The 23,911-nt window shown below is 34.9% G+C and overlaps 5 protein-coding genes across 10 annotated transcripts; 3 read left to right on the top strand and 2 right to left on the bottom strand.

Annotated features, from left to right (window-relative positions):
- The first annotated feature begins 683 nt into the window (after nt 1–683).
- LOC123196994 (heavy metal-associated isoprenylated plant protein 47-like) lies at nt 684–1,253 on the top strand. The gene is made up of 3 exons (XM_044611201.1): nt 684–689; nt 760–838; nt 970–1,253. The coding sequence occupies exons 1-3, from the start codon at nt 684–686 to the stop codon at nt 1,251–1,253; spliced, it is 369 nt and encodes a 122-aa protein (XP_044467136.1).
- Nucleotides 1,254–3,333: 2,080 nt separating this feature from the next.
- Nucleotides 3,334–11,647, bottom strand: LOC123221680 (protein transport protein Sec24-like At3g07100). The gene is given in 15 exon segments (XM_044644574.1): nt 3,334–3,737; nt 3,926–4,166; nt 4,657–4,845; nt 4,922–5,244; nt 5,383–5,510; nt 6,331–6,487; nt 6,601–6,750; nt 6,866–7,097; nt 7,295–7,498; nt 7,611–7,718; nt 8,185–8,375; nt 8,701–8,839; nt 8,943–9,226; nt 9,229–10,108; nt 11,284–11,647. Coding segments are annotated over 13 exon segments (3,162 nt in total). The 5' UTR covers nt 10,052–10,108; nt 11,284–11,647; the 3' UTR covers nt 3,334–3,737; nt 3,926–3,932.
- Nucleotides 11,648–12,487: 840 nt separating this feature from the next.
- Nucleotides 12,488–16,574, bottom strand: LOC123229702 (transcription termination factor MTERF9, chloroplastic-like). 6 transcript variants are annotated; one of them, XM_044655629.1, is made up of 7 exons: nt 16,173–16,574; nt 15,427–15,505; nt 15,169–15,356; nt 14,401–15,093; nt 13,779–14,223; nt 13,543–13,672; nt 12,488–13,196 (listed from the first exon to the last, which is right to left on the bottom strand). In XM_044655629.1, the coding sequence occupies exons 1-5, from the start codon at nt 16,437–16,439 to the stop codon at nt 13,906–13,908; spliced, it is 1,545 nt and encodes a 514-aa protein (XP_044511564.1). In that variant the 5' UTR covers nt 16,440–16,574; the 3' UTR covers nt 12,488–13,196; nt 13,543–13,672; nt 13,779–13,905. The 6 variants fall into 6 exon arrangements, with proteins under 6 accessions (XP_044511564.1, XP_044511568.1, XP_044511575.1 ...); XM_044655633.1 differs by having other exon boundaries at nt 12,488–13,261; nt 16,173–16,566; XM_044655640.1 differs by having other exon boundaries at nt 12,488–12,893; nt 16,173–16,566.
- Nucleotides 16,575–17,844: 1,270 nt separating this feature from the next.
- Nucleotides 17,845–19,161, top strand: LOC123196816 (F-box protein SKIP23-like). Its single transcript, XM_044610985.1, has one exon. It carries the CDS (start codon nt 17,845–17,847, stop codon nt 19,159–19,161), a length of 1,317 nt encoding a protein of 438 aa, XP_044466920.1.
- A 3,238-nt stretch (nt 19,162–22,399) lies between these two features.
- On the top strand, nt 22,400–23,695 carry LOC123196735 (F-box protein SKIP23-like). The gene has a single exon (XM_044610873.1). It carries the CDS (start codon nt 22,400–22,402, stop codon nt 23,693–23,695), a length of 1,296 nt encoding a protein of 431 aa, XP_044466808.1.
- The last annotated feature ends 216 nt before the right edge of the window (nt 23,696–23,911 follow it).

The following is a 23,911-nucleotide window of genomic DNA, read 5'->3' as shown; positions in this document are numbered from 1 at the left end:
TGAGATTTTCATACATATTTATGATGTCTCTTATGTTTTATGATATTTGACTAGGAACATTACAATAAACATATCCATAAAAAATCAAAAACAAAAATTAAGTATATCTTCTTGAAAGATTAGGCCAGATTCCGGTAGAACTAAATTATTGATAAATACCAAAACTTGGTCATGTATGTTTTAATTTCTTGCCTAAACAGCTTTAAGAACATAAAAATACAATGTCACAAGAACAATTACAAATAAACTAAAGAAAGATAAGCCTTTTTCTGCTAATTATAAAATTCTAAATAAACTTAATTTCAATTAAATAAAAACATTCCAGTTTTCATAACATGTGATCATCCAAGTTTTTATACTATTTTCATAATTGACTTAAAATCTATACCAAACAATTGACTTAAACCAATGACAGTGATGAATTCATTGGAATTCAAGCAATTCTAGTTAGCTCGGTGTGAATGGACATTATAATTGTACATAAAATCCATAAAATCTGGATCTTGAGTTCTTCAAACCTTAAAATATTCCTTTTACTATATTAAATAATTGACCATGTTTGTGCATGAACTCATTTGGAGGCTTCTCCTGTGTTGACATATATATATAGGAATCAGGAGCTGTTATTCTTCATCAGGTTGCGACACATTCAAGTCAAATACTTGTGGTTGTGGCTGGCAAATATGAAGGTTTGTAAGCTCTAACATGATGAATAATTTTTCCTTCTTGTTTGAGGGTTTATTTGATTTAATTTTGCAGCAAAAGATAGTTATAAAGGTGCAAGTGAGATGTAAGAAATGCAGGGCCAAGGCCATGGAGACAGCCGCCGGAGCAGATGGTATGTGCAGCATGCATATTTAAATAAATCCGTTTTAGAATAAATTTGATCAGTAAAAGTGATGAAAGACAGCCCCAGTTGCCCACTATTATGTTCTTCAAGCTGCTTAATGATTTTGTGATATGATATAGGTGTAATATCGGTGGCATTGGAAGGGGAAAACAAAGACAAAGTAGTGGTGATCGGAGATGGAGTTGATGCAGCAGACTTGACGATGGAATTGGATAGGAAGCTTGGCCATGCGAGCTTGGAAATAGTGGAAGAAATGCAGGAGAAAAAGGAGCAGAAAGATGACAAACCACCTGCTCCCACTCCAACTCCAATCACATATTCGTTTGCAGAAACTTATCAACCTCAGTATGAAATACATAGAATTGCTTATGATCCTCCGCCAGGCCGCTGCATCATCATGTAAAACTTAAATAATTTCTTATTGCAAAGAGTGTAATTCTTATATATTTGTTTGCGAAATTTTTCTTCATGCATAAGAGTTTTCACCTTCTGCTGTCATGGTATTGATTTTTGGCATGCCAAGATATTATCCTATTTGGTCATACAACCCATCATGATTTTGTATTTGAGTTTTATAATCTTAAAACATCTTCAAAGTATAAGAAGCCACATGTTATTTCACCAGTTTTGGGTTAAAATTCTAAACCATATATATATATACATACACACAGAATCTCTCTATTATGCTTCCATGTTGTCCCATTGAAACTAGGGATGGACAAGTCGAATTAAAATAAAAGAAATTTCAGATCAAGATCAAAGTCTTGCCGATGTTGTCTGTACTGGAGCTTGCCTATTCTTGTTCTTCTCGTACTTCACCTTAATTTATATTCCTGTAATTAATGTGTCACGTGCAAGGATGATTACGAATAAATCAGAGAATTTAATTTAGTTGTAAGCCTATAATTAATATGTATATAAAATTCTAATGAACTCAATTTCCAATTAAATAAGAACCATTCTCAGCCTCTTAAGTGATGCCAATATCATATGGTTGAATCTTAATACTGATTCTCAAATTGTGGACTAAATTATAATCAAGTTCTATGCATACTTAAAAAACTAGAGTAGGATTCCATTTGAACTATTCAAGCTCAAATTTAAGATTATATCGAACAAGCTGAGTTTAAATTAAAGATTGAGTTTAAATTGTTTTTAATCAAATTTAAGTCTTAACTAGTCAATTTCGAATTAACTTTTTTATATTTAAATCAATCTTGGGATAGGTCTTGTTTAGAATCGAATTCTAGTCTAGTTAAAACTCACGGGAGTGGTGAATATATTAGAAGCCAAGCAAGAGTATATGTTAATGCAGATTGAATGGAATTGCATTTATCAGTACATACGATCCATAAAAAGTGGATCTTGATGAAACATTCAGAAATTCCTTAGGCTAGTGGGATGTTCATTTTTCACCATGTTCAAGTTAATTTATTCAGCAAAACTCACATGCGTTGACATATATTATTTTCTTCAACTCAATTCGTTCATAAGTCTACAAAATAACAGCACAACATTTCCAGAGCAACTCGTTCATTCATCTAGTGATACTATTCACCATGTTGATGACATTATTTGTCCCATCAGCACTCTAAAGACATAGTATATCAATTTAAACAAATTCAAACTCAAATAAAAAATTATGGATTTGATCTGAACTTGAGCCAACCCTAGATTCAGTTCAAATCAAATCTAGCCCTACATGAAAAGAAAGATGAAATGTTATTTCTTTTAATGACAGGAAAAGAAATAAATGGGGAACTTGAACAAAAATGAGAAGTTAGTTAGTAGCCTTGGATGAATACGATTGAAGAACAGACCAGGTTTGCCGTTGACCTTCAGGTTCCGGCAACCTGACGTTAGGTGCCGTGTAGGGGTAGATGAATTTCCAAGGTCAAAATCATCTAGATCTCTTTCGGAGTGCGTTTGTAATTATAAGAAGTTGAAAGGGGTTCTGTGTAATCATTTTACTATTATGGGGTTATTTAAACAGACAAAAATACAGGGGTAATTGATATCAGGAGAAGATGATGGTCGGTTTAGTTTTACTTTTAACCCATACACTTTTGCTCCTGGTGAAGCCCATAATGTTTTAAAACTAACATAAACTCCCCCACTTTCACTCTCCATTCTCCGACTGTCTTGAATCATTGTTCGGCTTAAACAAACCAAACTTGAATCATTGTTCGGCTTAAACAAACCAAACTTGAGGTTAAGTTTCTACTTGACAATCGACACTTCACCGATGTCATTGCAACACCGAAGCTTGTCTCACCAACAATTCCCCTTTTCTGACAACTCTTCTTCTCCGACGTCACTAAATGTTCAACAGACTCTATCTCAGCTAACCCCTATTAGACTTCGAATATGTTCGAATCAACCCCAACTAACTTTACTTAATCTTTCTTTCCCTGGTTTTTTTATCTGCAATTGGGTACATATTTCACAGATTTAACCTGTCACTAATACTATAAAAAATAATATCCATTCAAAGCCCAGAAAGGCAATTTTAACGCTGCCTCAAATATCAAAACAAAATTGAGTATAAAGAACAATGTCAAGCAATTGGGACACACCTCTCTACAGAAAGCAAATGCCTAAGGGTTCTTAAAAATATAAAACACAAGTAAAAATTTTACTGACAATAAGTTATGCTACCAAACAAAAAATTTATCTGCTGCATTTCATTATGAAAAAAAGGAAATTATCCTATAGTGAAGCAACAGATTGTCGTCTGCAAATCCTTCCAGTGTACATGATCATTATCGACAACTCGACCATCCACATTTTGCAGGGAACTTGGGGTGGAAATCAAAGGTTATGCACGGTATTGAACAAATGCTCATATCATCTTCTCAATGAAGCACAGAACAAGCCACCGGTATCTCTGCAGCATTAGAGTGAAGATTAGAAGATACCAAATGTAGAACTTGATTTATAAAAATTGGCAGTCATGCCAATAGAAACACTGAAATTTATTTTTGAACTCCGGATATCATTGTGCATTCTTCCAGTGTAAACAACATTTTTGAAGCAGCCTCTACAATAAAGAGGTTGGTAGTTTTAAGTTATTACCTTCGTACTACGGATTTTGCTGTACTTGTCGATGTATCTGCAGAACCCAATCAACATAACCGCTGCTACCACCGATCTGGTCCTCAACAAGGTTTGTAAGGAGAAAGAAGCCTTCTCTGGGCTGTTCACCTTGTCTAACAAGATGACACAGCTGATAATAGGAAAGGTCAATCATTCGAAGTCCCTCCAATATCTTCAAGAACTTTCTTGACATTTCGCTATCACGCTTACCAAGGGTAACCTGATTCAAAGAATTAAAAAAGAACATAATACCAAGTTAATTCAATTACAGCCTCATCAAGAAGAGGCACAGAGAAACAGGAAAATTGATTTATCATGAGATAAACGTTTACACACATAAAGTCTTCAACATTCAATTAAACAAAACAAACAAAATTAAAGATCAAATTATCAAGGCCACAATATAGGGACACTGGACAGCTAAGGCTAAACTTTATATGGGTTCCACTTTCTTTTTAGTGTTTCAGAAATTTCAATTTTTGAAACTTCAATATTATCACTAGATCAATTATGTTACAAATGATCACAACCTACATGATTCAAACCCCAACTTTCATTTATTTTATGAACTCAAGTAAAAAGTCTATCAAATAATCAATCATCCACCATAATAAACCTACATATATGTCCAAGATCAATATCCATGTTGGTATATTAAACTCTAAACACCGACAACATTCAGTATGGACTACAAAAATGGCATAACATACCTTAGATAACTCAGCCGCGAAGTCTTGGCCAAGCAGATTCATTGCTACATCAGGCGGGAGCATTTTACCAAACCATATAACAAAACGGAAACCATCATCGTATATATAAAGTCCTCTAGAATCTAGACTGTCTGCAGCCAGTGGTAACCTCTTCATGTTGTCTAAAAACTCCTTAACGTCACCAGATGGCTGCATATATCAAATGCAAACTGTTAATTCTGTTAAAATTTTATTTTAAAAGTTTAGATGCACAAAATTCTTTTACCTTTAAGAGAAAATCATCAACTCGTATCAAGCTGGGGTACAAAAGTTTCAACAAGTTTTTAACAGGTAATGCCATCATTGTGTAACCTGCTGCACACCGTTCATCAAGTGAAGCATCAGCATATCCTCCCCGTAGTGGCGTTGATTTACAAAGTGCTAAACCATACAAAGGCAAATACTTCAGAGATTCAGGATATATCATCCTGGCTCCCAAGCGATGCTGCACAGCATGGAGATTTCGATATTCCTTCAGAGCTTTGACAATCCTTTGCTGCATGGCGTTCCGTGCATCTTCCAGCTTATTTGATAATGTTTTCTCAATTGCTGAAAATTATTTCGAGTTCATTGACAAATATACTGAAAATTATTTTGAGTTCATCAACATATATATAACCAAGAACCAACTGGAAAAAAAAAAATGATTACACATGGCAGTACTAGCATAGGTATAGATCAACCTACCTAACCTAGAAAATAAAGAAACAATGGCACCAGTGTCTGCCTGGCGATACATCTCACTTAGATCTGAAACAACAGGAGCTGATAACGTATGTACCCGGATACGCCTCTCTCCACAAGATGCAGTGTATCTTTTAATTGTCAAAGAAACATCAATAAGTGGTACACCTTTTTCTTTATTTATTTATATTTTTTAAAATTAAAAGTTCCACTTTTGTTACAAAAAATATTACCTCACCATTATAGGCAAACAAATTAAAAAAAAAAAATGATTTATTCTTTCATTATTCAAAAAACTAAAATCACTCACTATAAGAATTTAACGCAAGAATACAAGGGAGGTAAGACAGCAGTGAGGATCAATGTCTTACAGAAAAGTCGAGGAAATATGAGAAATCAAGATTTCAAACAGGAGAGAAATTAAAAAACAGACATTCTAATACCTAACACAAATTTTGGATGGAGGGCAATATCCTGAGTATTCAGAACAGGAAATGGTTTAACTCTTGGTCGACAAATTAAAAGAAAATAAGATCAAGTATAAATTATATTTTACAGGAAACAGCCCCAAGTAGATAAATGCTAGAAAAAGGTTATCTCATAAGAAAAGGAAAACATGCAATAATTAATGTAGGCCAATCTTAAGAATGTGGCATATTTTCTCTATTTCTTATTCTGCTATTCTTACTCACTGACTCCAAAATTTCATAAGGAAATGACAAATACAAAATTAACAAACCCTAAATTCAAAATTTATAACGTAAAATTGATACTTTGGGTGTGAAAAGGAATGTAATCAGATTCTTAAGTACCTATATATTGAAACCAACTGAGTAGAATTTTCACTTAGCAGAATCATTTCACATTTCTTAAGCATGCACAGCCATCACATATGCATCTATTTGTAGTTTGGATTTCAAATGGATGCTGATTTCTAACTCAAGAGGATACAGCAGAGCAACTTGAAAATATACTGTCTGAGTTGACAGTAACGTCTCTTCAAGAGATAACTGCATTGCATATGCTTTATCACAATCCACAGCTGGAAGAGCTAATAAATCAGTGGACCTCAACATAAAGTTTCCATGATAAGACGTAAACCGAATCCCTAGAAGCACGAAAGACAAAAAAGAATCAGCTCCATCCACATAATAACCATAAATGACTGCAACTGTATGTGTCTTCGATAGAACAGACATTCATATATAAAAATGAGCTGACCTTTTCCACATCTTATGCGCATGACAGCCTCCCAAGCAGTTTCCCTGGTTAGATCTCGTGATAACTCATGTGTCAACTTGGCTCCATGAAGGGATGACTGGAAGTTTGGGTAGTAATATACCTGACCTCCAGTGTATTTTGCCAAAGTACCTATACGAGAAAAAAAAATTATCACCCGAATTGCTACTAAGTTCAAAACTCAGGAAGGACTTTTTCCAGTTCACATAGCTTGGAATAATTAATGCCCAAAACAACAACCACTCACCTAAAGAGGCTATATCAGTGTATTTGTCACTGAATGCATACAAATTCACAGCTATCTGGAACTTGGTCAAATCAGCAGCCATTTGCTTATAGAAGGGATCTTCAGGTATTCTTAATGTATGTTCTTTGTCAGTCCCATATACACGAACATCATCTCCCCTCAGCTTCAAACGCCCAACACCAAGAGAAGGCAAGGTGTTCTGAAATATTAGCAACTTTCCTCCAAGTCGACTCTGTTTACAGACAGACAGAGAAATGATAAAAGGGAATGAATTAACAAGGTCATCATGGTTCAAACTACTTTAAAATGGCATAAAAGGTGAATCAAAAGCAACAATACCCTGGAAATGAAATCACTATCAAAAATTTTAAAGGGAGAAAAGAATTATCAATTGAAGAAGTTCAAAGTAATGGAGAGCATTATACAAACCATAACCATAAATGCTGCTTTAAGAGCTGAGCCAAAAGCAGACTCTACATTGACATTGTCCTGAAACATGGTCGGTAAGCTATCTAAGAATGTTCCCACTACATTTCTAGATTCAGACAAGTTGACAAGGAGATCATCTGGCAATGGGACGAATACGTCATCTAGATCAGAGACCACCATCATCTGAGGATGTGTCAAAGAAGACTGCATGGTCAAACCAAGAATTTGTTTAGCATGATAAATTGTTTGAAACTGAAAAAATGGTAGAATTACATGAAAAAAAAAAAACAATTTTAAGATGATTTAAGTTACTTGCCTTCATATTATAAAAATGAATTGTGCTATCATAAGTAATAAACCCAATCTGAGTTCTGGGGAAGCCTGGCAAGTCATCCAAACATGACTTAATAGTTTCAGCCACAACCTGCACAAAAATCAAAGAAATTTTTGTTTGATTATGTGAACCAAATTAATCATCACCCAAATGAGAGAGGAAAATATTAGCATCATTCCCATTTTCAGATATACTTTCAAACCTTACCAAAAGCCCATGGGATTAATAATTCATCCCATCAATTAATTCACTAGCCAAGACTTGGCCTCTTACAAGCAAACCTTACCTTATTGATTCTGGACATGCCCAAGTCAGTCCAACTGTGATCAATCCTATTATTCTACCACTAGCAATGTATACAATCATAAAATATACTAAAAATTTATTCCCAATATTTTAGGATGATTCTAAGAAGCTGTCTTAACAAATGCATATAATGAAAGAGAAACAACCTGAGTGTTATTACATCAGATAAAAATGCAACATATAAATCTCAGATTAAATAGCCCCAACATTTTGTGGTTATTTTAGCACATCCTAAGCTGAAAGTGCTTACCTCAAGCATACCACTTCTAACTGCAGATATTGACACATCAATGAGAAAAAAGTATATAGGCGGCATTGGAGGCCGCACCATATACTCAGTAGGAGCAACAAATTCTACACTGCCCTTCGTAAGCTCAGGTCGCTGATCAAGATCAATTCTTCTGCCAGTAGCATCTAAATGGGCAAAATAATCACCTGGAACTGAACAGAAAATTGAAGTCAATTAGCCACTATCAGTTGTCCCAGAAAATGATAAACCACCAAACAACCACTTTCTGTTCATTATCATTATTTAGAAAAATATCAGGTCATGGCATTTGAACTTCAGAGAAAAACTTTTAAACCAAAGAAAAAATGACAAACCATAACTAATAAGCATCAAGTACATGAAAATTATCAAACATGAAATTATTCTACTAAGCCAACTAGTAATCAAAGATTCCAAGCAATGGCTTACAGAAGTTGGCTACAGAGTCACTTCAAGCTTAATTCAAAATTTTGTTTCTAAGACATTTTAGAGGCTTACCATCATTAAGTAAAGAACAGATGTTGCAACGCCACTTTCGTCCAGCATCAGTAAATGTCACATAAGGATTCACATATGTCCTACATCTCCGACAACGAATAATCCCAGTTGAAGCAAAATTAACTATGGGCACTTCCTCCTGACAAACAAAAGAGTAAATATTGATGAAAACAAAAGAAAAATCCAATAACTGCCAATTAGTACATCAAAATTCAATCTTGTCAGAAAACAGAGAAACTAACCCCTGAAGGAGCTTCAGCAAGAGGACAAACAACTGCTCCTAGAGGCAAATGCCACCTTGAAACCAAAGATGAGGAATTCGGTATTGCCGTAGTAGTAAGCCTTAGATATCTAGAATGGCAATTCAAGGGGTACATCTCAGCAAATGAATTTGGCTCCACATCCCCCTCCAATGGCCTTGGTAATGCTTTCAAATCAACTCCAGGTTCAATTGATCCTGGATGAGACCCAAAAGAGAGAGAACTGAATTCTTCTGCTAAACCTTGCATGACACCACCAGGGGGCCTGGATGTTGGGAAAACATGCCTGGTGCAGTTGCGGCTGACATAGGTGAGGCAAAAGCTCCCTGATGAGCAGGAAAAGAAGAAGCCAATGTTTGTGGAGGAGGTACGTAACTTCCTCGATAAGAAGGATAAGAAGATGGCATAGTTGGCAATTGGGAGACTGCATTAGGCTGTGTGTTCACATATCCAGGCAAAGGAGGCTGCAAAGTGGCTCTTGCAGAAGGATACGATGAATCCACAGAAGTAATTGAAGGCTGAGTGCTTGGCCAAGGAGCTGAAAATGAAGAATCAGAAAAAGATTGTGGAACATTCATACTAGGTTGTGCAAAACTTGCTCTTTGAGCTGGAGATCCCATCGGCACTGAAGGAGGCTGTGGACGAAATGAAACTGGAGGAGTTGAAACTTGACTAGCAAATGGCTGAACCAGTGGTGGGCCAACAGGCGGAGCACGTGCTGGTGGACCTTGGGTTGTTGAAGGAAATTGAGGTGTAGGAAAACGCTGGAAAGGTCCACCAGTGGGTGGGATGTATGTTGTTGGTGTAGATGGGAGGTATGTTGTTGTTGTAGAAGACACTGGTGGGCCATTGAACCTCGGTGGTGCAGTAGGTCTGAAACCAGAGCCATCTGATCCAACTGCTGGTCCAGATGGCACAAAAGGCCCGGTAGCCTGAGGAGGGGCAGGTGGAGTAGGCCTATAACTAGAGACCTCTGGTCCAGCCAAAGGACTGGATGACAAAAAAGGTGTCACTATTGGAGGTGCAGAGGCAAAAGGTGAAGGCGAAGGTCTTACGGGAAAACTTGGACGACCAGAATTTTCTGTCCCCATGGAATTGATTAATATTACTTGGTCCAATAGCTATAATCAAGCTTCCATCACCTAAACCTGCCAAAACACACAAATCAACAATTTGACAAACAGAATAAAGTTTTCATTTCAAAATGGCATAGAATATATGAGTGTCGACAGAATACTAAATGATAGAGAGGACACACACATTATGGCTATTAACAAAGAAAGCAAAAATTTTCAAACATGAAAATAAGATTTTAATAATTGCCCAAAGGAAAAGGCATAGTATCTAAGTCATGAATCAACAGAAAACAGTTGAGAAATTTTTTCTTCTGAGCTGTAACCCTTTTTTTTATAACTGAGTATTCCCATAATAATACCAACGATAATCAGTTCTCACATTTCTAAAACGATGGAGCTGAAACACTACAATTTATGAGTTCAAATTTTCAGAGTCAAATTCTACAATTTTATGTTTGACATTCTTTGCTCAGCAACTACATTTTACACTGCTTACCCAAAAACGCCAGAAACTCTATCAAAGGAGTAGAGTAGAGAATCTAGTTTGTTTTAAAGCTCTATCAAACTGTCACATCCCACCAACACCTAGCAAATGAGCCCGGGATTCCCTGCTCAAAAGCAAACCCATGCAGGTAGGGGCCCAAAGTGTACTAGTTCTACCTGTTTAGACAAGGAGTTAGAAACAACATTCGAAATCGGCTCACTTCCACTCACTATTTTCTTTGCCCAAAAACAAAAAAAGCCTAAGTTTTATGGTATGCACCATACTACCCGTTGATCAATAGACGTTAACATGAGAAGGCTAACATCATCCATTCCCAATAAAAAAAAAAAATCATAAGCACCTTTTTAACCATAAAACTCTCTGTCTATGCAGTATTATAACCCGAAATATTTAAAATACGAAAAGGTCAATCCTGGTCATCCTACAAAGTTTCAAACTATTGATTCAATGCGTAAATTAAGTCATCAGAACAGTTCTCCACACCCAATTGCAAATTTCTCTAAATGACACAAATTCATTCAAAAACTATCGAATATCGATCCCAGCCGTCAATTCCCGGACGAACACAAATTCAAATAAACATTAAAACGAGAACAATAACAAATATATACGTAATAATTACAAGTACCCAATTGACAAATTGATCCAAAAAACAAATCCCAGTTCACAAAAAACATAGATCAAACCTAGAATCCCTCACTCACTGAAACATAAAAGTGAAGTCGAAGATTCAGAGAATTACCTGATCACAGAACAATTCACGTGAGAAAGCTACAGAATTTTGACTCAGTAGAGACAAATAAGCTAGACCCAGATGGCAAATAAGTGAAAGAGGACCTGCAGTAAGTTTAGGCTGACCAAAAAAAACTCAGGAAAGATGGCGATTTAGATCGAAGAAGCAGAGACTGGTGACGGTGAGTGTAAACAGAAAAGAGGAGGGCCCAAGTTCAGATCCAACGAGGAGGCAAAAACCAAGTAGGTAGTAGGCGATCAATTGAGAAGAAAAAACGGAAGAGGAGAGAGAGAGAGAGAGAGCAAGTGACACACTATGACGATTCAACGCTCGGGTTTAGCGGCTCCGGCCCATCTGACTTATGACCCGTTTAAGTTTAACATCACTTAATATTTAACTATTCTTTTTAATGAAAAAGAACTGACCCCCGGATTTCTTTATCGAAGATCTGAATAAACCGAATTTTATTGTTTTTGTATAAAAGAAATCAAGCTTTTGAGAATTTTTTATTAAAAATATAAAACAAACATAATTAAAAAAAATTATTTTGTTTTAGAAGAAAAGTTATTAATTTAACATCTTTGTTAAAAATAGTGATATAAGAAAATTAAAAAATTAAACCAAAATAACTCGATTTGATATTTGACTTGATTTATATTAAATTTAACTTAAAATTTTTATTTGGTAGCTAAGCTAAAATCTCTCACGGATGTCATTATTTATACTATCGATAATACTATCCATCTCATCAATAACCCATAAGAAAACTCAAGTCAACCATTTGAATTTAACTCAACTTAAAATCCATTGCAATGCTTCAAATGGTGGAAAAACCTCTTGCCACTCAGCCTTGTTTTGGCTGCTCCACGGATGGCTTGAAAGTTTCGTAAGGTTTTAGGAGAACTAATAAAAAAAATTTTAGTGTTGGATACATGCTATTGGATCTCTCTCCCATCCCAATAAACTAGAAACTAGCTTAAGATTGAGACTTTCCTAACACTTGTACACCCACATACAATCAGTGTTTTATCTCAACTACTATTTTGACCTCAAAACTATAGTTTCCTTGAGTTCTTTTCCCTTCCACTTTTGGGTATCTAAAGAGAGCAACAATGTCATTATCATCCATGTACAAGTAAAAAACCTAACAGGAAAGCTCAAAGCTCTGAAGCTCAGCAATTCAATTCATTTACACAAACAGATTGACCAAATATAAAAGCGAAAATGGCGTCTTCATTAGGCTAGAAAGAACGAAGATTAATGAACAACATACATCACATTTTGAGGAACAAGAAGACACCTGGGACTAGGTCAAAAACACAGCTTGAAAATGACATCCTGCCTCTCCTGGTTCCCCAAGGAACTGTTGAATATTGAATATTGAATATTTTGCATTAGTTGGCCAATTCCTAGAGGAAGACAACTATCAACCTTTCAGCTGAGGAATCCAATAGATCTGCCTTCTGATAAACAAATTCTGATGAGACCTACCAACAAACTTAAAACTGACAAAAAAACAGCCTAAGTACTCTACTTTGTGAAGGATTCTGCAAGGAAATAGAAGATCTGATGCTTTTGTTCATGTACAAGCACATTGCTTCAATAATCAGCAATCCAGCCTAACATAGAAAAGGTTAAGGTATGCTTTAGCAGCCAGGTAACAAATACACATAAAAAACATGAGAAGGAGTAACCTGGAAAAGCATATTTACACTTTTTCAAGTGTCCAACCAATTTTACATTTAATAGAGATACAAAAATAATTTTATCTAGCAGGAAGTATCGGCAGGGCAAAAAATAATTATATTTGAACCATAAGAAAAAAGAAGTATATGTGTCCATCGGTTTGGGAAAACTTGCAGTTTATACAACTTGCTCCTTCCAAAAGTATTCTTGATAAAATATAACTAGGCTGCAGCAGCCTGCAATCGGTCAGGTAACAATCAGAAAATGCGAATTTGTAACAAGTGCTACACACATAGAAGATCTGAAGACAAGAGACATTACCAGAAATAATTCAGTAAAGATCTTAGCATACAGTAGAACATGTAAAATAAATAGGAATATAAAGCTTTCTCCTAATAATTGAATCTTTCTAAAAATGTAGTCATCTAATGGTGTACAAGCATAATGCCAAACTAGTACGACATTTAAATAGTGAGGAATTACATGCCAAAGAAATAACAGTATTTATATTCATGCACACTACCATCGTCTAATATTCAGCTAGAATTTCTACAACTCCAACCCAAATCTCCAAAAACTAACCTTGTTTTTATGTACTATACTTGAAATATTTTATCTTCATACATAAGCAGTTAGTAAAATATTCTCATCTGAATGCCTCCAAGAGAAAGTTTAAATGACAAGTGAAATAAACAAATATCTGGATCAACTCCTGCATACAATATGACACCAAATACCATGTCATAATCATAAATCTATTATATTCTAAAATGCAAAACACAAAGGATTATTTGACAGAAATTGACCCAATGGCTTACCAGTGCTAATATTACTTCTGTAACCACTCCACAAAACCAGCTTCACCGGTCCCTTAAATTGGGGAATGATAACTCTGCTACTACAAAACTTTGGTAGTATAAACAAAGAACAAAATGGGAAAATATATTATTCCCGTTTATCATATTTATTAGCAAAATCCTTGAGTAGCAACCTCTGCCGAAATGCCAAATATTCATCTAAACTAGTACCAGCCCACTGCTGGCAAAAGCTTTCATCTGTTGGAACCAGTGAGCTTAGAGGAAATGGCCCTTTTGGAGCTTTCTTAAGGGAAACCAAGAATCTGTGTCGTGGTCTAATTCTCTGGTCCAAGGACAAGCTTAAGTACATGGGATATTTGGTCAAGGACTTCACCTCATTGCGAAGCTCATTAACCAGGTATGAGTACTTCGGTTTTAGATTATCTTCCAGTGAGAGGGACAATACCTGCAACACATTTAACAATAGATTCAATCAAGGATAATGGTATGATATTAGAGAAACAGAATGAAGGTAAACAATACATTGCAAATTCAAAAAAGAGTGTTGAGAAAACAACTCTATTTCTTTTGATATGAAGATGTTCAAAGGAAAAGAAGAGAAAGCTCAAGAGTGGCCACTAACCTGTGTAAGGCTTGTCAAGACTTTCAAGATTTCAGAATTATGCATTCCAATACTTCTCAGGAAATTTATCCTTGGTAGTAATCCATCATCAATGCTGTAATGAAGGAGTTGAGGATGTTTTGTTACCATCTTGACTATACTATCTCTAGGAGCTCCCAGTTCTTCTGAAAGAAAAAGATAACGAGTGTTCCAGGACATATCAATCCGCTGAACCAGAATTTGAGGGCTCAGTTGCACAACTTTACCGATACTCTTTTCGTTAATGCCAACCTCTTCAACTAAGTATCTCACTGTTGGTTTTAGTGATTTCTCAATACTGTAAGAAAAAAGGGATGGAGCAGCAACAATTATCTGTCCTATTCTGGTACTTGGGATACCCAAATTCATCAAGAAATTTACATGGGACTTCAAATTGTTATCAACAGTATATTCCAAAATCTGTGGTTGTCTCAGAAGAATCCTCCTGACATCTCTCTGTTTGACACCAACACTTAACAAGTATTCCAACCTTTCCTGTGCAGAACATACATTTATCTGAAGGGAAGGCATGTGCCTCTCATACATTTGGATAAAGTGAGATTCACTGAACCCAAACGTGCTTAGATAATCAAGAAGTGGGAGCCATTTCTCATCCAACTCTATTTCTTCAGATAGCAATTGATATCTATTCTCCATGGAACTCCTTGTCATATGCTGCAACCAAAGGAAACATGTAAAGCTCCTTTTTCCATTTGCACAGTTCATAAAAACACTTGACAGAAATCATACCTTTCCTCCACCATCAAATGAATTAACTTCCTTAGTATAGTAGGAAGCATGATAAGGATTTCCATTACTATTCTTCCCTAGAGTATTTCTTCTATTTCTTCCATCCAATTGGTTTTCAGCAATTCTAAGGCTTCCACCAGATTTTAATGACCCAATGCTCCTGCCTGTAACTGGTGATCTCTGACTGCCTGAACAAAAGAAGTTATGTTTTAACCAGTCTCTTCCTAAATTTTTTGGGAAGCTATTTTGAAAGCATACCTATTTTAGAATTCCATCTCTTCTGTGACTTATACTTCTTTCCATTGACAACATATTCCTTAACTTCTGCAAAGTCATCCTGAAGAAAATATCACAACTAACCGTAAGAACCAAAGACATGACAAACAATAATAATCTTTGAATCCAGGTAAATTGTAGATAACATAAATTAAAAAAAAAAAACATATTAACATGTAAAACAAGAAAGATGCCCAAATGCTATAGGATCAATTCCGGTAACCTTAATCATGGATATCAAAGCACAGTCTTTGCTAATCAGCAACATGTTGCTTTGGAACAACACTAGGAAACTAAGTTCTCCTACAATGGAAATGATGAATTTCTAATTGATATGCAGAACTGAGGTAATGAAATGACTTTCAATGCAAAATAATTGTTTCGTCATAATGCCAACCAAGACAAAGACTTGAAGACACCACCACACCAATCTGACGACTAGAAAAAATAAAGCACTATATGAACCCAAAGAAAGAGAAACAATAAGATACAAAATTTAAATTCTATTAGTGAATTATTCCCAGTTGGCTCTCAAAAACCAAAATTTCAGCAAAAAGAAAGTAGCTTCTGCTTTCAAAAAACCGGAAAACACTTACAAGAAAACCTTACAAAAGGAGGGAAATTAAAATACGAAAACAAAAAGTTTAGCTTTGGAAAAGCAAAGCCAAGCAAAGCCACCTAAAAGAGTAAACTAACAACAGCAAAACAATGAAGAAACAAAAACTCACATCATCATCGACCAACCAATCATCTTCTTCCACGTCATCTTCATCTTCTTCCTCCTCTTCCTCTATATCCTCTTCACTATTATCATACATAGACAGTTGCCGTCCATACCTCGACTTCCTGTTAGTCTTAATAATCTTAGCGTTGGAGTGAGTGGATAAGGCCACAAAACGGCGAGTTTTAGCTCTCGTCTGACCAACAGAGTGAAGTGGGGAGTGAAGAACTCTTGGGTTACTACTGAAAACTGGGAAGAGAGACAAAAGTGACATGGTTTCACAGATAAACGAATGAAAGAGTTAAAGAGAATATACCCAAAAACCCTAAACCAGAAAAATATCTAAAAGCTTTAGCTTATATTTCTTTCTTGCTCTGCTACTGTCTCCGTCATTTCATTTCCCTTACCTGTCTGAGTTTTCTGGGTAAAAGATGGAAGGCATTTTCTTTGTCCACATCTTTTAAAACAGTAGCGGCAGTAACTTGAAAGTTTTATTACAGACTGGAATCTTTATGTTCTCTTGACAAACTATAGGGTCAAATATCCACACACTTCTGACCTCAGATTCATTTGGAAGCCGATAAAATATTATGTGCATTTTGATATTTACAAATGGCTATAAAATATCAGGGTGTGGTTGTGGCGGCCCATAAATTTTGTGCATTACCCAAGTTTGGTTCAGTTCACAAAATTACGAGTCCAGTCAAGGCCGTAAATGAATCGGTCCATGTAGAACTCTCACGTGAAGGCCCATAGATCAGTTTGATACAATTTGCAAAAAATTAATCAAAATTTGTGGGCCGATATAGTCCTTTGGAGCCCGCATTTTTAGAGGTCTTAGCATAGCACAGCCGGTAACATGAGGACCACGCCAATTTTCACTAGGCCTAGTGTCGACTTGGTGATATTTAGCCTTCTAGCGAAAACACTTTTAAATTTAGAATCAGTAAATTCAAATCAAGTTAATTTGATTCGAATCGATATTTGGTATTGGTTAATTAATTGATTTTAAGTTGTTAATTATTAACTTAACTTATTGAATGTGAAGTTAAGTCAATAATTTCTATGAAAAAATATAATTAATTGTTTTAACAGTTTTTCATTGAGGATCTTCGATAAAATTATAATAGGATCTTCTTTAATAATCTTTAGCTTGACTTATGTTAATACGTGAATCAAAATGCATTTAAGCATGGTCATTATATCAAGATGGTCTTAACAAAAGAATTATTAGTAGATAAGGTTAGATTCCATTTAGATTAAACTCAAATAATATTAAGTACCACCTTGTATAAATGTATCTATATTAATTAATTACCTACTATTAATCAATTTTTTTCTGAGATTTTTACATATCCAAAACATTAAAAATAAAAACCATTCCCCAATCGAATTTTTAGAATTAGAGGACAAAAAAATCTTACAAATAAAAACCATGTACAAAATCTTCCACAAAATCCACCAGATGAATCCCAATCTAGAAGCTTTAACATGCATGAAACTGACACCGGTTGTTTCCAAATGGAGGCAACTGGACCTCTGCGGCCTAATAAATACATCCCTCAACAGTAACCATAGAGATCTCTGCCTCCTTCAATCTATCTTCCTCTTCTGAAACTATTAGGGTTACGGTTAGGGTTGAGCTTTATTTCATTCTCATCACCAAGAGAATTAAAAAAATGGCTCAAACTTTTGGAATTTCATGGGCTGATCTCCCACCAGACCTCCTTTCTCTCATTGAAAAACGCCTGGATACCCGCATTGACACGCTCCAATTTCGAGCTGTGTGTTACTCATGGAGATTCTTGACTCCTCGCTCTGAGAAACCTCCTCCTTCACTACCCAAACATATACTGTGTCCTATCAATAATGCTCCAACTGTGAGCCCTCCTATGGCTCCTTTCACTTTGTTCAAAACCAAAGTCCTTCGCCTTGAAGTCCCTAATACCTTCCCCAAAAAGAGCTGGTTGATGAAGGTCAGTGAGCCAGTTGAAAACAAATACCGTCTCATTAGTCCATTTTCAACTTCCCCCGTTCACAACCTTCCTGACGGCGAAGTCTTTCCTCAGAATTTAAACCTGCTCAACTTAGGCGTCTCAAAGGTTTCCGAAAACTTCTTCCTGAAAAACGATAGCCCTAACGTAGACCATCGTATCTCCAGGAATTTCTTCGAGGTGGGCTTGTCCAGCCTCTTCGATTCAAACAAAAAGTTCGTCCTCATCGAACAAACAGACCTGCTGTGCGTCACAATTGGTGAAAACATATGGCGGCCGGTGGAAAGACGCTATGGAATCAATGATTTTATACGCTACAAGAACCATTTCTTCACTGTAGATCGAGATGGCATCGTCAAAGTCGTCGACGACAAAACATTTAGATCAGTTCTGACGGTCCCTCGATCATTACCTCGCTACGGAGAGTGGTACATGGTAAAATCCCGTGGATATCTTTACTTTGTAGTTAGAGATCTTCAATCTTGCGATGGCCAAGTCTTTTTTCATTTAGCCCTTTTACGCAATGTTAATCTTGATCCAAGGCGTCCACTTTCAGTGCAATTCAAAGTGTTTAAGTTGGATGATCGTCACGGTGTGTATAGAGCTAGATGGAGGGAGGTCACCGATTTGGGAGATGAAATCTTTTTCATCAGTCGTGATTCTTCATATGCGTTTTCAGCTTCTGATTTTGCCGGCGTTAGAGGGAATAAGATCATTTTCGTGGATGAAATTAAAACTTTAACTGATTATGCTCGGGGTTTACGTGATCATGGCCAAGTGATGGAATCTTTAATCGATGGAAGAGTGAGAGTTGGTGTGTATGATTTAGCAAATGGAAGCAGTGCACCCCTTATGGCTCTCCCTAACTATTTTCAAATGTTCTGGCCACCTCCGGCTTGGCTCATGAGGCCACCACCGGCTGATGATCTGAGTTCGTCGTTGTCCGATCTGGGTGTTTCATCATCGGCTCCATCTTCATCTTCATCTTCATCTTCAGGATGAAGTCATAAGCTTAATAAGGTATAAATAAATTCATCCGTTCTCTTATGAAGCATCTTAATTTTACATTTTATTCTCTTCAAAGAGATAAATTTAGTCTATATTTTGATCATTTTGAACAATTTTATGCAATTTGAACATTTTGAAGGCACAAACAGGCCAGAACTTGGTGCTTCAGTACTCTAGGTAAGAAAGCACTTATTGTTATTGAAATGAAATTCAGTCATTCTGATAATATATGAAGAAACCCTTTAATCTGTGGCAGGTTTCTGTCGATGAAGATGATCCCTTGAGAAGTGAAAGATGCTAGGAATGCAATGTTGAAGTGGATTCATCGTCTCAATGAGCATGCCTAGATTATTGTTGTTTTAGTGTTTGTGTTATGTTTTATCTTATATATTTACCTTTAATAAAGAACTTATATGTAGCTAAACTTGGAGCTTTGCTCCTTAAGTTTATGTTTCAAGAAGAGGGTTTGTTAATTTGCTTTGATTTTGATGTCACTTTCTCGTTTCTCTATCGATTATACTAATTAACTTTTCAGCTTATATAAATAAGTTAATAAGTATAGTTTTATCTTCTTCTTTTTTTTAATTTACTTCTTTTTTTTTATTTTCTTATAAGTTTTTTAACTTTTGAGGATCACATACAACTTTCAATGTCCTTAGAAAAAGAAGTCTGTTCCAACGCAATCTTAAGATTTTAAGACATTGTTATCAATTTAGTTTATTTGGTTCTGATGGCATTGATTTAATTTATTAAATCTACTTATATATGAAAGTGGTCAAAAATATGGTACTTAATTACTTCAATTTCAAATATAATACTCCCTTATGAAGCATATAGGATTACTTTCCTTTTATTGTTATGATACTTGAAAAAATGTAGAGACTTTTTTCATTTGTAATACTTATATATGATCATTATATATTACATATGGTAACATATATTTGAGTTTTTTTTAATGTGGCATGCACAAGTACGAAAAGATTTCTATTTATTTAATGAAGCGAAAACATAAATTATCAATGTATTTATTTATTTTTATTTTTATAATACTTATAAAAATATTTTTGAATTTCTAGCTAGTACTTAATTGTATATACTCATCATTTAATTTAAAATCAATAGTCATATGAATTATTTATATGAAATAATAAATTTTTGCATGTTGACACGCAAAAGTACGTAGCATTTTCTATTTATTTAGTTAAGGGCAATCATAAGTTATCGAGGTATTTATTTATTTTTATTTTTATAATACCTAAAATTACATTTAAAAATATTTTTGAATTTCTAGCTAGTACTTAATTATATATACTCATCATTTTATTTAAAATCAATAGTTATATGAATTATTTACATGAAATAATAAATTTTTGCATGCGGCATGCACAAATACGTAGCATTATCTATCTATGTAACAAAACAACAATACTAAGCATTAAATTACTATTTTTAAGATCATTTATAATATATAATATCTCGTTTTTCCTTTTTTACCCTTCTTTACGACATAAAATTATGTTTGAGTTATATTTTTCCCCCTACCACAATTGTTATCATCTCATTGCCACTTATTTAATACTTTATGATCATTATATTATTTTTAGGGGTTGTTTGGTCAAATGCTTATAAAAATTATTCTAGTAATCTCTTTTATTAGTTATATTCTTTGTTTGGTTTATAAATAATAAAATATTTTAGTAATCTTCTATTACTAATGGTGATGTGGTAAGTAATATAAGAGGTAATCTGATTACCACTTCTACCTTAGCTACTAAAAGATTACTAAAGTAATCTTAATTTTATTATAATTATATTTTTATTTATTAATTTTTTAAGGTAAAAATAATCACATTTTTAATTAATATAACAAATAACATAAAAATATTTTTAAAATAATTAAGCATTTAAGTAAAATAATATACTAGAATTCTTTTATTACCTTCAACCAAACATAATAATTATTTATACCTACTCATTTTTATTAAATTTTATCAAATATAGTAATAATTTTTACCCAGTAATATTCAAAGTAATTTATTTTTAAAGTAATCTTTTCATTTTAGTAATAAAATAATTCCCCAAACCAAATACCCCCTTAGTAGGTTATGGATAAGTTCTTTTTACATGAGCTTATTTTAGTACTTTGAGTTATATGTTCCGCCATTATCGCAAACATTACCATCACCACAACCACCGATAGGATCATTGTATTATATTTAGTAACTTGTATATAAGTTATTTTATATGAAATAGTAGATTTTTGTATACATCATGCATAAATACGTAGCGTTTTCTATTTAGGTAATTAAACGCAATTGATCATAAGTTATCAATTATTAATCTATTACAAGATTCAAAGAAAATTCTTAATATATATATATATATATATATTACTTTTGATATTTCGTTTTCTAAAACCCTTTGCAATATGTAACATTTTTAAAATTTTAACCATTTTTTCATAATCAGATTTTTTTGGATCTCATATGGCAATATATTCAAGTGTAACTAATTACATGTGTGTGTGTATATATATATATTTTTCATTTTTATAATACTTAAAATTACATATGAAAATATTTTAATTCATTTTTAGTACTTATAAATACTCATCGATATTTATTTTAAAAAATTAATAATTCTAAGAATTATTTACTTGAAATAATGAATTTTTGCATGCGACATGCATAAATAGGTAGAGTTTTCTACCTACATAACTAAACAATAACGCTAAGCATAAAATCACTTTTTTTATAGATTAATTTCAATATATAACATATTGTGTTTCCTTTTCACACTGTTTATATCATAAAGTTTTTAAATTTGAATTGTAATTTTTTCGTTATCGCTACCATCATCAACATTATCATTATTAATTCTTTACATTAGTCTTCTCCACATCAACTGTTATATATCACAATCTCTTCAGCTTGTCACAATTTTCTCTTAATTCAATTTATAAAAAATTTAAAGAAATTATCATGAAAAATACCAAACAAGTGTAATTATTAATTAATTACATGGAAATAAACAATAAGTTTTTTCTTCATTTTTTTGTTATTTTTCAGGAAATAGAATCTCACCAACGCCTCATACGTTACAATGACAGGGCTGACACACAGTGGTCATCCGTCAGCTGGACCTCTTCTGGCCTACAAATATCACCCCTCTCTTGGACACTGAACACAGAGATATCCACCTTCTTCAACACTCATAGTTAGGGTTTGCGAACATGCTTAGAGCCAGAAACATGAGTCCTTCCAATATTTCTTGGGCTGATCTCACTCCTGATGCCATTCTCACCATCTCTGAATGCCTTGATACCCATTCAGACCGTCTCCGATTCCGGGCTGTTTGTCATTCCTGGAGAAAGCCCGTTCCCCCTCCCCAAGACAAACATCTCTTGCCCAAAGAAATGGTTTTTCCATCAAACATTAATGTGATGGAGCAGTTTAGCTATAGGTACGTTTTATTTCAATCGACGATCTACCGTCTGGAAGATCCGGAGGGCCCTCCGAACGACGGTTGGTTGATCATGGTGAATGAATCAGGCGAACAAGGCAAGTTCTCTCTTCTTAATCCATTCACAATGCAAGAAATTGAAGATTTGACAGAGGCATACTTCCCCAAAGAGCTCAACTCGCTCGGGTTTCGCGTCACTGAAGTGACTAAGAGTTTCACTCTTAGTTGGGTCAGAAATGAACCCAACAATCCTCAACAATTCTTAATTGGCGGCGCTAATGACCTCAGAGAACTCGAACACAAGGCAGTTTTATCATCAGATTTTGAATCTGATAAGAGATTTTATGTGATAAGTGACTCTCGCTTATGTTCAATAACAGTCGGGGAAGACTATTGGTCACTTTTGTATCGAAATATAGAGTATCGCGACCTCGCAAGCTACAATGGTTTTGTCTACGGTGTTGATCGTTTCGGAGTTGTAGTTGAAACCGATGAATGGAGTCACGACAGCATCACAATTCCGTCTCCTTATCCATTTATGGGCGATTGGTACCTTGTAAAGTCAGGTGGAGATCTTCTTTTGGTGGGCAGAGACTATTCTGTGTGTCATGATCAAGTCTATTATCTTAACTCCACCGACAGTTTCATCAAAAGGCCTGGTGTTCGAGAGGATGTGTTTGTGGATTTCAAAATTTGTCGGCTGGAGGAGATGGAGGACGGCGAGAATCAATGGGAGGACGTTGACGACTTGGGAGATACTGTGTTAGTCCTCAGCCGCAAGTGGTCGTTCGCCATTGATGCTTCGGACTTTGATGGGATTAAAGGCAATCGCATCATCTTTGTGGATGAAGTGAAGTATCCGGAGTACAGCGATGCTGATGACAGAGAGGGTGATGAATTTTTAAGACTTCTGTTGCAAGATGTCAAAGTTCGTGTCTTCGATGTCGAAGACAACTTTGATGTACCTATCGAAAGTCGCCCCGAATATCATAGCATTTTCTGGCCACCACCGGATTGGTTGATGGATCACCGCCCCCTGCCGCCTCATCAGACCGGCCGCCAGTAGCCACTGAATGTAAGTCTGAGGCACACTATTATTATTACAGGTCTTGTATTGATGAAAGATACCATTAATTAACTTTGATACTTTTTCTCTAACTTGATTCTTCTTATTGTCCAAGATCACAACAGTGTCTTTTGTTCATATAAGGTTCAGATCAGAAGAGGGTTTTGAACTTAAGTATTTACAATTTTTTATACAATTTTTGTTGTAAAGTTGTAG

This window comes from Mangifera indica, chromosome 1 (genome assembly GCF_011075055.1).
Source record: "Mangifera indica cultivar Alphonso chromosome 1, CATAS_Mindica_2.1, whole genome shotgun sequence".
Lineage (NCBI taxonomy): Eukaryota > Viridiplantae > Streptophyta > Magnoliopsida > Sapindales > Anacardiaceae > Mangifera > Mangifera indica.
Note: the sequence above shows the minus strand (reverse complement) of the source record. Positions and strands in the feature narration are given on the sequence as shown.

Coding starts and splice junctions, on each gene's coding strand:
- LOC123196816 (XM_044610985.1), top strand. CDS start 17,845: ATGGCTCAAACTTTTGGAATTTCATGGGCTGATCTCCCACCAGACCTC.
- LOC123229702 (XM_044655629.1), bottom strand. CDS start 16,439: ATGTCACTTTTGTCTCTCTTCCCAGTTTTCAGTAGTAACCCAAGAGTT. Junction 15,506..16,172: donor ATTGGTTGGTCGATGATGAT/GTGAGTTTTTGT, acceptor TATTTTCTTCAG/GATGACTTTGCAGAAGTTAA. Junction 14,224..14,400: donor TCTTGACAAGCCTTACACAG/GTTAGTGGCCAC, acceptor AATGTGTTGCAG/GTATTGTCCCTCTCACTGGA.
- LOC123196994 (XM_044611201.1), top strand. Junction 839..969: donor GACAGCCGCCGGAGCAGATG/GTATGTGCAGCA, acceptor GATATGATATAG/GTGTAATATCGGTGGCATTG.
- LOC123196735 (XM_044610873.1), top strand. CDS start 22,400: ATGCTTAGAGCCAGAAACATGAGTCCTTCCAATATTTCTTGGGCTGAT.